The 12,116-nt window shown below is 41.3% G+C and overlaps 1 protein-coding gene across 2 annotated transcripts in view; it reads right to left on the bottom strand.

Moving 5' to 3' along the window:
* Positions 1 to 12,116, bottom strand: part of COL4A1 (collagen type IV alpha 1 chain) — a 120,263-nt gene that overhangs the window by 67,829 nt on the left and 40,318 nt on the right. For both annotated transcript variants that reach the window (XM_054004354.1, XM_054004362.1), the window contains exon 2: positions 3,256 to 3,306. In XM_054004354.1, the coding sequence (XP_053860329.1) occupies positions 3,256 to 3,306 (51 nt within the window). The remainder of the gene's footprint in view (positions 1 to 3,255; positions 3,307 to 12,116) is intronic.

Consider the following 12,116-nt stretch of genomic DNA (forward strand, 5'->3'; position numbering starts at 1 on the left):
GTTTTTCTAAAATTTCTGTACCTTTTGTTTGGCAAACATGTGATATTTGACATTATATAGCTTAAAAAAACAGCTTGATGTTCAGTGTAATAATAAAGGCTTTAAAGGATAAGGGCCATCTGTTGCAATTACACTCACTTTCTGAATTTTCTGAAAGGGATGAAAACCCTTAGAGTTTGTCAATTATATGCCCTTGATAACATATGAGTCATGTTAAAGGAGTTTGGCATAGAAATGCAATTTTCATGGAAACAGTCTGATGAGAGAATATTTTAAATGTACTCTAAATAGGGCCATCATATTGATGAAATTATTGTCAAAGGACAGAGAAAAATATGGCAATGTGATTTACTCTTCCATGTCTGAAATGCTCTTGGGTACTATTTCCTGGGCATTTCACAGCTTTTAAGTCAAATACCATTTTCAGCACTTTTTCTGATGAGATCATGAATATTTGGCCAAATGAATTTTAATTGAACCCCAGTCTGCAACTTCTGGGTCTGGAACTTCTTCCCACACTACGGTAGGAAATATCTCTCCAGATGTTAATAATTAAGGCATTAAAGAGTAAACCCAGCACCCACTTCCGCAGCTCCCGGGGCTCCCATGGCAATGAAGTGGTGTGGGTGGATTGCTGAAGAGTGTGGGAGGATTGGAAAAGGCCCTTCAGCATTTATGCACTTCTGCATGACATGGAAGCCAGATCAAAAGGGTTTCCAGTGTAGGCAGAATGTTGGCTGTGGATGATGGAGGGTAGAGTGGATATGTCCTCCCACATGAGAAGTGGAGAGCAGATGTTTTTGATGTGATCTCCTGGGGTACCACAGCAGCTGGGCATGGCAGCCTTCTCCTAGCCCGGATCTTGGCTAAAATCAGTCTTTCGAATCTGTCCTTTGATTAAGAAATATTCACACAGATTTTTGAAGTAACAGGTACCATTACTGATGGGTGTGTTAATGGGAACCACGTTTAGCAGGGACATGTTTCAAATCCAAATGCATTCGTTGGAAACGCCATTTACAGCAATATTACAGAGGCAAGCAGGAAGGATGCTCCCCTTACTTTCCCTCACCAGGTTCTGTCCCCAGGCCTGGGACCAAGTGTCAGGCTATCCTTATTCTAGACAGACATCAAACATAATGAATCAGGCTGAAAAACTACACAGGGCCGAAGGGCAGGGGGCATATTTTTTTTAAATAAAGCTCAGTTTTCTGTTCAAAATCTTAAGTGTGTTTGAAACAGAGTTAACATAATGAGTAAGCATTGATCTGAACCAGATTCATGCATGTTAAATGCATTCCAAAATACCTTCAAATGCCTTTCCTGACTATCATTTTCTAGGTATAACTAGATATTCACCTGTCCAGATGTCTCTAATGTCAATAACTGCGTTTCCTACAAAGTCTAAAATTATGTGAATACTTCATTATACACCTGCTTAAAGTCAGAGAAATTTGTGATGGAACCCATTAGGAAGAGTGGAGAGTACACTAACACACTGGTACTTAATATGTCTTCTGTTACTATGGACTGATTTTTCTCTCATCAACATTTTTAAACAGCCTACATCAATGTGAGGTAGTTTTGGATTCTAGCATATCAGATAAGCATCTATCTCTAGCATCTATCATCATATCTATTTCTTTTAAAAATAACATTTTGAGACTCTGGACTACAAAAATGAAAATTCCAGCAAGACCTCTAGCAAACAGACAGGAACACAGCTGGAAATAAATTACGCATAAGGCTTTATACTATTTATTTCCCCAAGCTATCATTTTTTTAAATTATCTTGTTACAAGATGCTGGCATACTCTATGAACTGAAAACTGATGTCTTTCAATGAAAGGGTTATAACATGTCTCCTTCATTCTGCCGTGATTCATTTGTGTTTGTTACTGAACAATAAGATCAAGCTATCAAGGAATAAATGCAGAGTTTTGAACCTTTCCCAAATCTTTGCTGTATTTGTTTTAAATATATAGTTGACTTTTATTAAACAGACATAATTGGGTCATTAAAAAAGGAGACTCCATCTGAATGATGTTGCGGACCTTGACATTTTTTATCTGTATCACAAATTCATCTATGCTCTGTTGCAAAGAAAGTTATCTTGCTTGGGCCTCCAATTAAGTAATTTACATTCCTAGTTCTGGAAAACAGCAAAGAAAAGCCACCAACAGACATTCTTAAATCTATCATCCGTAAATATGCAGCTATTGCCTTTCAGACAACACAGAACACCAGCTGTCTATTTATTTCAAAGAACAAAACAATCCCCAAAACAAAAAAGCAAACAACCCCCCCATCTCTTCTAAGTATTCCTTTGGGTGACCTAAACAACTTACCTTGAAACACATTCCCAAAGCAACCACATAATGATAAAACTGGTTTATGTTTGCTTAGAATGGTAGATGCACAGCACATTTGCATGCACAAGAGAACACATCATAGATTAAAATCTCTACAAGCAAAATCAGAAGAGATAAGGAGAGGGGTTGAATGTCTATAATATTTACAAAAGCAGGTAATTAACAGGGGGAATTAATGGAATGCTTAAGTGCACTGTAATTTTTCTTCACTGTTACTGCTTTAAGAGAATACTTTAAAGTGCCTTTTTTTGTTTCATATAGATGTTTAGATAACTGAATGGAAACTCTAAAACTAATTTGCAAGGTTCTGTCAAAAGTTTTAATTTTTTTTTTTTCTTGACCTGCAACACTTTTCTGTATCTAAGCTGATCATTAACCTCCCTCTTCCTACTGTAAGTCTTTGCCTCCCAGGGCTAACCCTGGTCAGGGTACATTGATTATGACGTATCACAGCCATCCTGGAGAGCAATCTGCATGGCATGCTGAGAGAAGCATTTCTGAACTGAACTGCTTGCCTCTCTTCCAGAGATAGTCAGGATGTCAAGCCTGCTACCCACTGAAAAGGCTGGAGATGAGGTGAGGGAAAGGTGAGAGCGATGGCTTAGCATCCCACTTGATGGGAAAGGAGAGAGGGCACGGCCACATCGGGCTGGGGGCTTCACTCCACAATGAGGACATTCACCTGCCCCCCAGCCCTGGCCCTCCTGCCCTCTGCAGAGAGGGCTGCTGCTCAGAAACCCTGCTGATGGCACTGGCCTGGCCCTGGCAGTGCTCCCTGGCAGTGCAAGCCTTTGCTGAACCCAACGGCTCACCTGACTCCCAGTAGATTTTATACCCTGTGGTTGAAATAGGCAAGAAAATGAAATGGACAGAGCTGACTTACCTTTTGCCCTTTTACTCCACTGCAATCACATTTTCCACAACCGGAACATCCCTGAAAATAGAAGAAATTGCGAATTAAATGCCTGAAGTGGGTGACAGGCAAAACATACTGAAATGAGCCAGGGATGTCAGCAGCACCCCACTGACTGCAAGGCTGGTCAGTGCAGGGAAAGTTTGCTTAAGCCCATACAGTAACATGAGACAAGTCAGATTAACTGGTGCACAGGTAAAATCTTACAGTCACTTTGTGTTACCAAAGATGCTCTTAAGTGCATCAGGGCTACTCCCTACTTTTCTTCTTCATAGTCATGAAGCAACTGGTAAGCAACGCAGCAGTCAATGCTTTTACTGTTGTCATGCCCCTCAGAAACAAACTATGAGGAAAAGAAGCAAAACATCTGTATCAGTTAATATTCCACCAATGCACAGGAGATCCTTCAGCAGCCCCTTCAGGCCATTATTCAGAAGCAGCCAGGGACAGCACCTCCCCTGAGACAGCTTTCAGCACAGATGCTGGGCACCTGTCCCTCTACACCTGCAGCCTCCACAGTCTACTGGGATCTCAGTACTGCTGGGAAATGAAAAGAAAATGCACCTAATCTGGTTTGAATTTGGAAAACCCCCAATGAGGCCAATAAATATTACCCCAGAAAGTTAAATAATACAGTAACATTTTTACTTGGCAAATAAATTTTATTTTAAAGTAAAGCATCAAACAGAAATGGGGTTTTAATACTAAAAAAAAAGGCTGTCCAATAAAACTACAGTACTATCTCCTGAAAAATTTATTGCTTTTGTTGACACCATTTTTTTGTATATGTACATCCACTGAATTTATTTCTTGAAGTAGAATCTTCTCCATACTGACATAAAGCAAAAATAGTTACAATTTTTTATCTTACATTATTATACCATGTTATATTATAAATTCACACAAAGGTGAGAATTAACATGATTAGAAGGAGTTTTTATCATATAATGCAGAAAGTGAACTGGATCTGAAGACAACACCAAAAAATGCTGCAGTGCAACCCCAGCAAGGATCAGAAGGGAAATGTGCCACCCACTTTACTCCTTGCAGGACATGGTTGTGCCTGGAAAAACATTGGGTCTCCCATTACAAGAAGTGACCTGGTGTGACCTCTCTTAGTTTTTCAGACCTGATGAGATCTCAGCTGGAGGACGCCTGCTTGCAGCTCATACTTCCTCCTCCAGGATCATGTAGAATGTTATCAGTTTTATCAACACATCCCCAAGATTCAGAAGAAGCCTGTTTTAATTGCGTCTGGGAATGTACTTAAAATAAGTCACTGAATCATTATAAACATCTGTTTTCAAGTTAATCCCTGCATATTTCCTTCAGCTATTATTTAACATGCACTGTTTTAGAAAAAACTATGTTGTTATTTAAGTATGGTTTTGTTCTCAAATTTAGCATAGCCAAAAGAATGGGCATGTGCTTTCGAGCCTCTTTTTGTCCCCACAAAAATAAGTCCATTATATTCAATTTTTCCTGTTTTTTTAATGCCTCAGATTAGAATAACCAAAGGCAAGGAAGGTAAGAAGGTACTGAGCACCAGGGAGCACAACTGTAGAAGGTCCTGTTCAGGGCAAGGGCTGCAGCCTGCCATGCCAGAGCAGGCACATGCTCTACAAAACACTGCCTTTATTTTACAGTAACATCATCTCCTGCTATCACTGACTGCAACCTCTGTGGGTGGGTGGGATGCTGGCCAGTGATGACAGCCACTGCTGAATAGCATTATCTCAACTACTAAAATGCATTTAGAATCTGAGCAACGTGATAACACTCTGCCTATACTAGGAAGAAGTATGAAGTATTTCCTTCTGTTTCTCTGGAAAGATGGGAGGGCCAGACTGGAAGAAGCTTGTGGACCAAAGGTCACTTTAAGGAGGTCAAAGGGGCACTTAAGCAATGAGATGCTGGAAGAGGGAAGGATGATTATAGCAAGTACAGGAATCATCACAAGGCAAATTGAAACTATTCAAATTCCTATTCAAGTTCCTTTCTAAACTTTGGTTTTAAATCAGTCTCATGACATGAATAATCCACTTAATGATTTCCCACTATATACGACTAGAGATATTGAGACAAATAGAGAGAAATAACTTTGTCATATCTCCCAGACATCCTCATAGAGACAATGCCTTCCCCAGAAACTGCATGGACCTTGGAACCATCACTGCTGTCCTCCAAGTGTCAAAACAGAGAAGGAACAGTGCTGGGCAGGAAGAATAATCTGTGGGGGGAGTAGTAGATGAAAAGGCAGTCTCTTTATCCCTTGTCTAGGAGCCAGTTACAGGCTAATCCAAAGACTTTGGCCAGGTGCACTGCACCAGGTACCTCCCCTATTTTGCATGGTACACTCACAATTTTCAAGCTTCCTTGCACCACAGGCCAGCCTCTCATGTAACATTAGAGGACATTAATTTTATCTTACTCCGCCCACAAAATATAAATCTGCCCAGAAGCAGAAGCTTATTTTAGTGAAGCAAATTGTTTCATTTCTTGACAAGCATTTCCATTCCATTTCATTCTCCCAGACTGTCTGCAACTGATAAGCTTAGTGAATCATCCTAGCAAATCAGTATTAAACTATAAAAAGATTACATCCCTTTGACACGACACACACAGAGGTGCTACATTGCAGCCTGACTGTTCGCCTAAAGGACACCTATTTATTTTCCATCACATTAATATATAGTTCAAAAAAAGTCCTGCTAATGAATGGGCTTCCCAATCTGGACCTCCAGCTTCCATGACCCACATACTGAGCCTTACAAGCCTTAAGCCCTGTCAGTGACAGAGCTGAGAAAGCTGCTAAAATTCCCTGCAGCAGACAGAACAAACTGCTCTGCAACACAGCCTGTAAGACATCTGTCAGATTGCAGCTACAGACTTGTTGTGTTTTGCCCAGTTTTTCCACGTCCAGCTACTTTCCTGGCATTGGAGGACTACTGCTTGGAACTTGCACAGGAACGATGCAAACAGCCAGATGAGCAGCCTAGGAGGGAGATGACTGCCATATTTGGAAATGCACCATTTCTGGAGGCTACAGACATCTCCAAAAAAATACAAAGGCAGAGTCAGTTCTTGGAAGCTACACTCTCTTACAGAAGTGCATTTCTCAAGACAAAATGTAGTTCTCTTTCCCACAATATCACCTCAGGCTCCGCTTACTGAGTTTCAGTTGTTGAGCAGCCACCAGCTTAGGCTAATTGCTTAGGTATGACTTGAGTTCACATTGTAGCCTGTAAAGCACAACTGTAAGGTAAAAATTTAATTAAACTCTCCCTGGTTACTTAATTCTGTTCATGTTAAAAATCTCATTCCAGGGAACATAGTCATTTCTCCTACACAAAATATAACGTCTTTCAAATCACAGAAAATCCTGTGAATTAGTGAGGCTACAACAGATATCAAAATTCTCTGACTATTCACAAATTACCTAATTCATAGCCGGAGTGCTTCAAAAAGGTAAAAATAATCATAATTACTTCATCTTGTGATTAATTCATTATAAAATGACAATTTCTGTCATTAGATGGGATGCTTGAACTGATGATGTGTTCTGATTAAACAGTGTCGATTTCCCACTCTATATTGCTTTAGTTTAAACCCCAATTTGAGCTGAATTCCAATAGCAGTCTCAAGCTGAAACACAAGAAAGACTAAGCCAAGAGAATGGCTGTTTGACAGTGACAACTTTAAGTCTGAATCTCTTCTCTCCATAAAATCAACCCCTTTCCACCTCTGGGTAAACCCAGTCTCCTGGAAGCCCAAGGGAGATTTATCCCTATGCAGCAGACACTGCAGTTCTTCCTAAGTGCACATGCATACAACTCATGTAGCTGTCATGAGAGCTGGATCAATAATATCTTCACATTTCACATCCCACCAAATACAGAAATAGGGAGTTGATACCAACTGCAGGACACTTATCTTGCATTCCTCTCATATTTTCTTCTCTTTCCAGAATGTCAAAATAGCTCCCTGGCTGTATTACTATTCTTGTCTTCAACGTTTAGATATAACTACTGCTCTTTTGTGTGCAAAGTACCACTAGAGGAAACCACTGCTGTATTTCAGTTAAAATCAGTATTTTGTTAACTGATTTTACAGTCCGTTAACAACTTTGAAAAAAATAATGTAGCTAAAATTCCTGATTTACACTTAGCTAGAACAGATAGAAGATAAGAAAAAAAAAATCTGCACTGTCTTAACAATTAGCAAAATTTAGTTATACACCCTTAAAGATGTGTATAAAGGGGTGTAGCCTCCAGAAATACACCCTTAAAGGGGTGTATAACTCTGTAAAGGAGTTGATACAAAGCCAGTTTTTCTGGACTGATTATTTGAACTTCAGCTCTTAAAATGGTTCAGGAAAAGGAACATCTGCTATTCCTTCATTTTGATGACTTAAAGCAAAGACCAGAAGTTGAGCACAGCTCTCATGTCTTTTGTAAACCCATCAATTTCAGATGTCTGCAGACAGAAAAATAGCGGACAAAAGGACAAATTTTATGATTTTTTTTTTAATGTCAGCAAACTCCAGTCTTTCCTCCTCTCCAGAGTTATTTTTCTCATTATTAAAAAACAAAACAAACAAAAAAAAAAACCCTTCACAAACCACAGCTGGCAATTTATCTTCATGTCCTTTTTAATTTCTTTTTCCTGGCAAATCATGGGTAGACTCCAGTTATGACTGTTCAGGGAATTCCTGAAACCAAGGAAGACTTATTGGTTTTGAAGCTTTAACCCTCTAGGTCACCAAATTCAGTTCAGCTCTCGTCAGCAGTGACGGGAAGCTCCTGTCATGCAGTAGCTATTTGAAGTTCTTGGTTGTGTCATTTCAATTTTCTGCAGATCCAGTCTTCACAGAGGACAGCAGAACAGTGCCATTCACGATGTCCTGTGGGATATCACCGAGAGCAGCTCTCCCCTATGTTCCTGGTCATACCTACTTGGTCTATGTAAATATTTCAGAAGGCACCAGATGCCTGTGTTTAAGAAAGGGAAATACATGCAACCCAATAACCTCCAAATGCTCATTAAACTGCAGGAGTACAATACTCATTCTCCTGAAGATCTTCTTTGCTTGTAGGCTGATGTACATGAGTGTAACAGGAGGAAGCAGAAGTGGTCCCCACTCATTTCTCTCTGTAAATGCAGAGCCATTCTTTTAATGTATCTTCTGGGGATTGCTTTGGACCAGATGAAACAAACCTACACAGTGGAAAACTGTGGCACTTCATGATCACTTGCATGTCAGTGCATGATTTAAGTAGTTCTGTTAGTCTGAGGGGAACTTTAAGTTTAGAGTCCCAAATTCCAAATTAACATATTCATAATATCTGAAAAGAACGGCAAGTCACTTTCTGAAGTATTGCTGAGCATGATGAAATTTGAACTAATTACAACAATTCAGCTCTGGTTTTATTTTAAAGTTTAGCTCAGTTGATTGGAGCATGGTGCTAGTAACATCAAGATTGTGGGTCCAATCCCTGTATGAGGCCATTTATTGATTATTGAAGAGCTGGACTCAATAATCCTTGTGGATGCCTTCCAACTCAGAATATTCTGTGAGTCTGAGAAAAGCCTTGTACACTTTTCAGATAATAATTCATTTTAATAAAAAATCTATAAAATACAAATGGAAAAAAAAATCATTATGGCTATTGGAAGAGGAGGAGGCTGTTCATATATTTTTGGCACGGTTTTCTGTTTGGCTGGTGGGAGGGCTGTTTTGTTGTTGTTTTTAGTAGTACCATTATCATGCAAGATGTTCATAAAAAAACTGCAGACAGACCACAGATTCTTATCTATCTCCAGTGTACTTTAGTCACTCAAAGGAATATTAGCAAATTTTCAGAATTTAGTAGCTTTTAAATTAACTATTCATGAAAATATTTATTTTGTAAATTAGCATCAGTTGGAAGTACTTCACTTAAAATATGTTGAAAAAAGAGTTGTGTCTTCTTAATCAAAAGAATATCAGGTTGCTGCCACTGAAATGTTTTGTTGCTGGGACCTCATTTTTTACATTCTTTTCCAAATTCCCCAGGGGTCTATCCTGGAGGTAGGGTCATGGGACTACCCTAAAGGCTGCTTTGTGAATATGACCTTCCTGTTGGTGATGTGAACATCATTTTCACAAAGTGATGCAAATCCAGGGGGCTTCCCGTTAGTTCACAGGAAATATAGTTATTCCTGTTGTTCCATATTTGGACAGAAACGACATTTAAAACAACTGTTTCCTCTAGCTACATTCTTTTACAGGAAGCTCTGGAAACAATCAAGGTATCTGCTTACTTAGGGAAATTTCAGAACATCACATTATAGAACTCCATACTGCACAGCTCAAAGCAAATAAGTGGTTTGTGAATACAAACTAAAAAAGCCTCCCATGAGCATTATCTACTAACAAGTCTATTTCCATGGACTGTCAGATACTGCTCAGCCTCCAACAGAGAAGGCTGTATTTACCAATCCATCAAACCAGTAGGTTTTGCACCCTTTACTATACAAGAACTCCACTTTTAGTTTTATTTGTAAAAAAGTGAAAAAAATTCCAGGTGCCAGTAAGATCTTCTGCTGTTGCAGTCACCGGTGTTACTTCACTGACAGCTGAGGATTAGAGCATGTTCCAGAGCTTCCTAACACCCAGTGACAAGTGCTTTCAGGAATACATTTCAAAGGGCATGACCCTTCCTAAATTCGATTATGGTAATCACTGCTAACAATTGTCACTCAGCTCTTCTACTTTGTGAACAGGCAAACTGAAGCCATTTGATACAGGTAAGAAACTCCTATTCCTCATCTTGCTAACTTGGAAAAATCTGCAGAGAGGACAGGAAATCCTGTTGCAGAACCCCCCCCCCCGCCCATGGCTGTTGCAGAGTTCACCACTCCTCATATACAACTACCCTGGAGCTCACAAAGCAAACTGCTAAATAACTCGTGCATGGAACAGATGCAAACCCCCTGTCTTGTAACTCATATGGCTGGTGAAACTGGTGTTGGCAGTCCCCATGTATACAAGTGGAGGGCTAACAAAACATCAAACTTCTTTCTTGTTCATGAGGCAGAGAGGTTGTGGGCTCCAAAACAAATCACACAGGTTTGTTTTTCTTGCTGCTTTCTGGGATGGATGCACACAACCACTTACAGCACCTGCCAGAGGTACAAGGCTGGATCTACCTGTAACCTGGCACAATGGAAACAGTGTCATTACAGTGGTGTGGTGGCTGGTGGTGCAGTCTTCTTGCTGTCTTCTCAATAAATCCACACCTGCAGGACTTCACTGCTTTCTAGAAATGTCTCAGAGTTTCTCTGGCCCCTGTGCCTTTGCTCTTCAGTGCACGACCCCATTTTCATAAGCACAGGGGGTACCCATAATAAGTCTGAGTATGGGCACTCAGTGTGGTTGAAAGCCTGTTCCAAAACAGTTCCAGCAGGGAGGCAAAACACAATGCCACCGCCACCAAAACTAGGTAGAGACTGAAGGAAAGGCGGTGGTGGCCACCAGCTCAGCAGGCAATGCACCCCTCCCAGGCACCTTCCACCTCCCAGTGCTTTCCTGATCCAGGCTGGAGGCTGAACCAGGATGAGAGGGAAATGCCAAGGTGGATCCCCTCCCTCTCTCCTCTCACAGGGAACAACCCTCTCTAAGCAGAATTGGGAATGAGGTAAGAGATGGATGCCATGGTGGCAACCACCCCCAGAGCTGTGTCACCATGGGCCATGAAGGGCACAGGACCATCCCTGTGGCGGCAGTCGGTTTGATCCTGATGGAGAGGCCACCTCTGCCACACTGTCCACCCAATCACTGAGTCTTCTCTTTAAACTCGTCTGGCCCCAGCAAGCCCCCATTACACTGGGGAGTGCTCTGAAAGAGCAAGTCTGCAGGGGAGGATCAGCCCTCTTGCACTGCAGTCCCTGTCAAGCAAGGCATTTTCATAAACCCAAAAGCAAAGGAGATGCCTCAGGAGCGATATGCAGGAAGCCGGTGAAGCCATTTTGCAAATGTGTACAGCACAACCATGAGCAGTGCTTTCCCTTCTGTTAGCTGATACACATGAACATCAACATAAGCAAATACATTTAGAAGTAACAGCTTTTTAAAAACACAGTGCTGGGAAACAGAGGTCTTCAGCCCCCACCATTCTCGCCTAGACTAAATAAACAGAGAAGCAACATCTTCTTAGTTGGGATGCACACCAAAGAATGTGAGAAAAGCGCAGAAGATAAACTGGACTTCTATGTTTGAGCACAGAGAAACCCAAGTGACACATAGTCCAGCACAGGCACAGACTGCTGTGTCCTGAACTCACACCACCTGAGCAGAGCTTTCCCCTGAGCACTATTTGTGCAGCTCCTAATGTCCTTTTACCACCCTCCTGCGGTGTGATCCATCACCAGTGGAGGAGGCTGTGTGCACTTCCAGGTAACACCAGCACCACCGGCAAGGTCTTGCCCAGGAAGTCTCCTGGCTTCATGCCACATACACTGCATGACCAGGGTCCCCTTGCTCCTTCTTAGTCCTTTGCTCCCCATCAGCAGCTCCTTACCCTTCAGTTCTCCCAAGCCTGAACTTGCATTACTCAGGAAACAAAGCGGCTTTATGTGGGTATGGCTGACCTGCAGCCGGGCTCTGCACAGGCACAGGCAGCAGTTCCTCAGCACAGACAAAGCAGTGCTGCAATCACTCCCTGAAGCTGTGGCTGTACCAGCACAGCAAGAACATCCACAACACACAGCCCCGTCTGACCTTACCAGGAAGATTTGCCCATACCTGTCAAATGTTGCAGCTTCTGCAAGGAAAACCTTAAAGGAAGACT

Source organism: Vidua macroura, chromosome 2 (assembly GCF_024509145.1).
Source record: "Vidua macroura isolate BioBank_ID:100142 chromosome 2, ASM2450914v1, whole genome shotgun sequence".
NCBI lineage: Eukaryota > Metazoa > Chordata > Aves > Passeriformes > Viduidae > Vidua > Vidua macroura.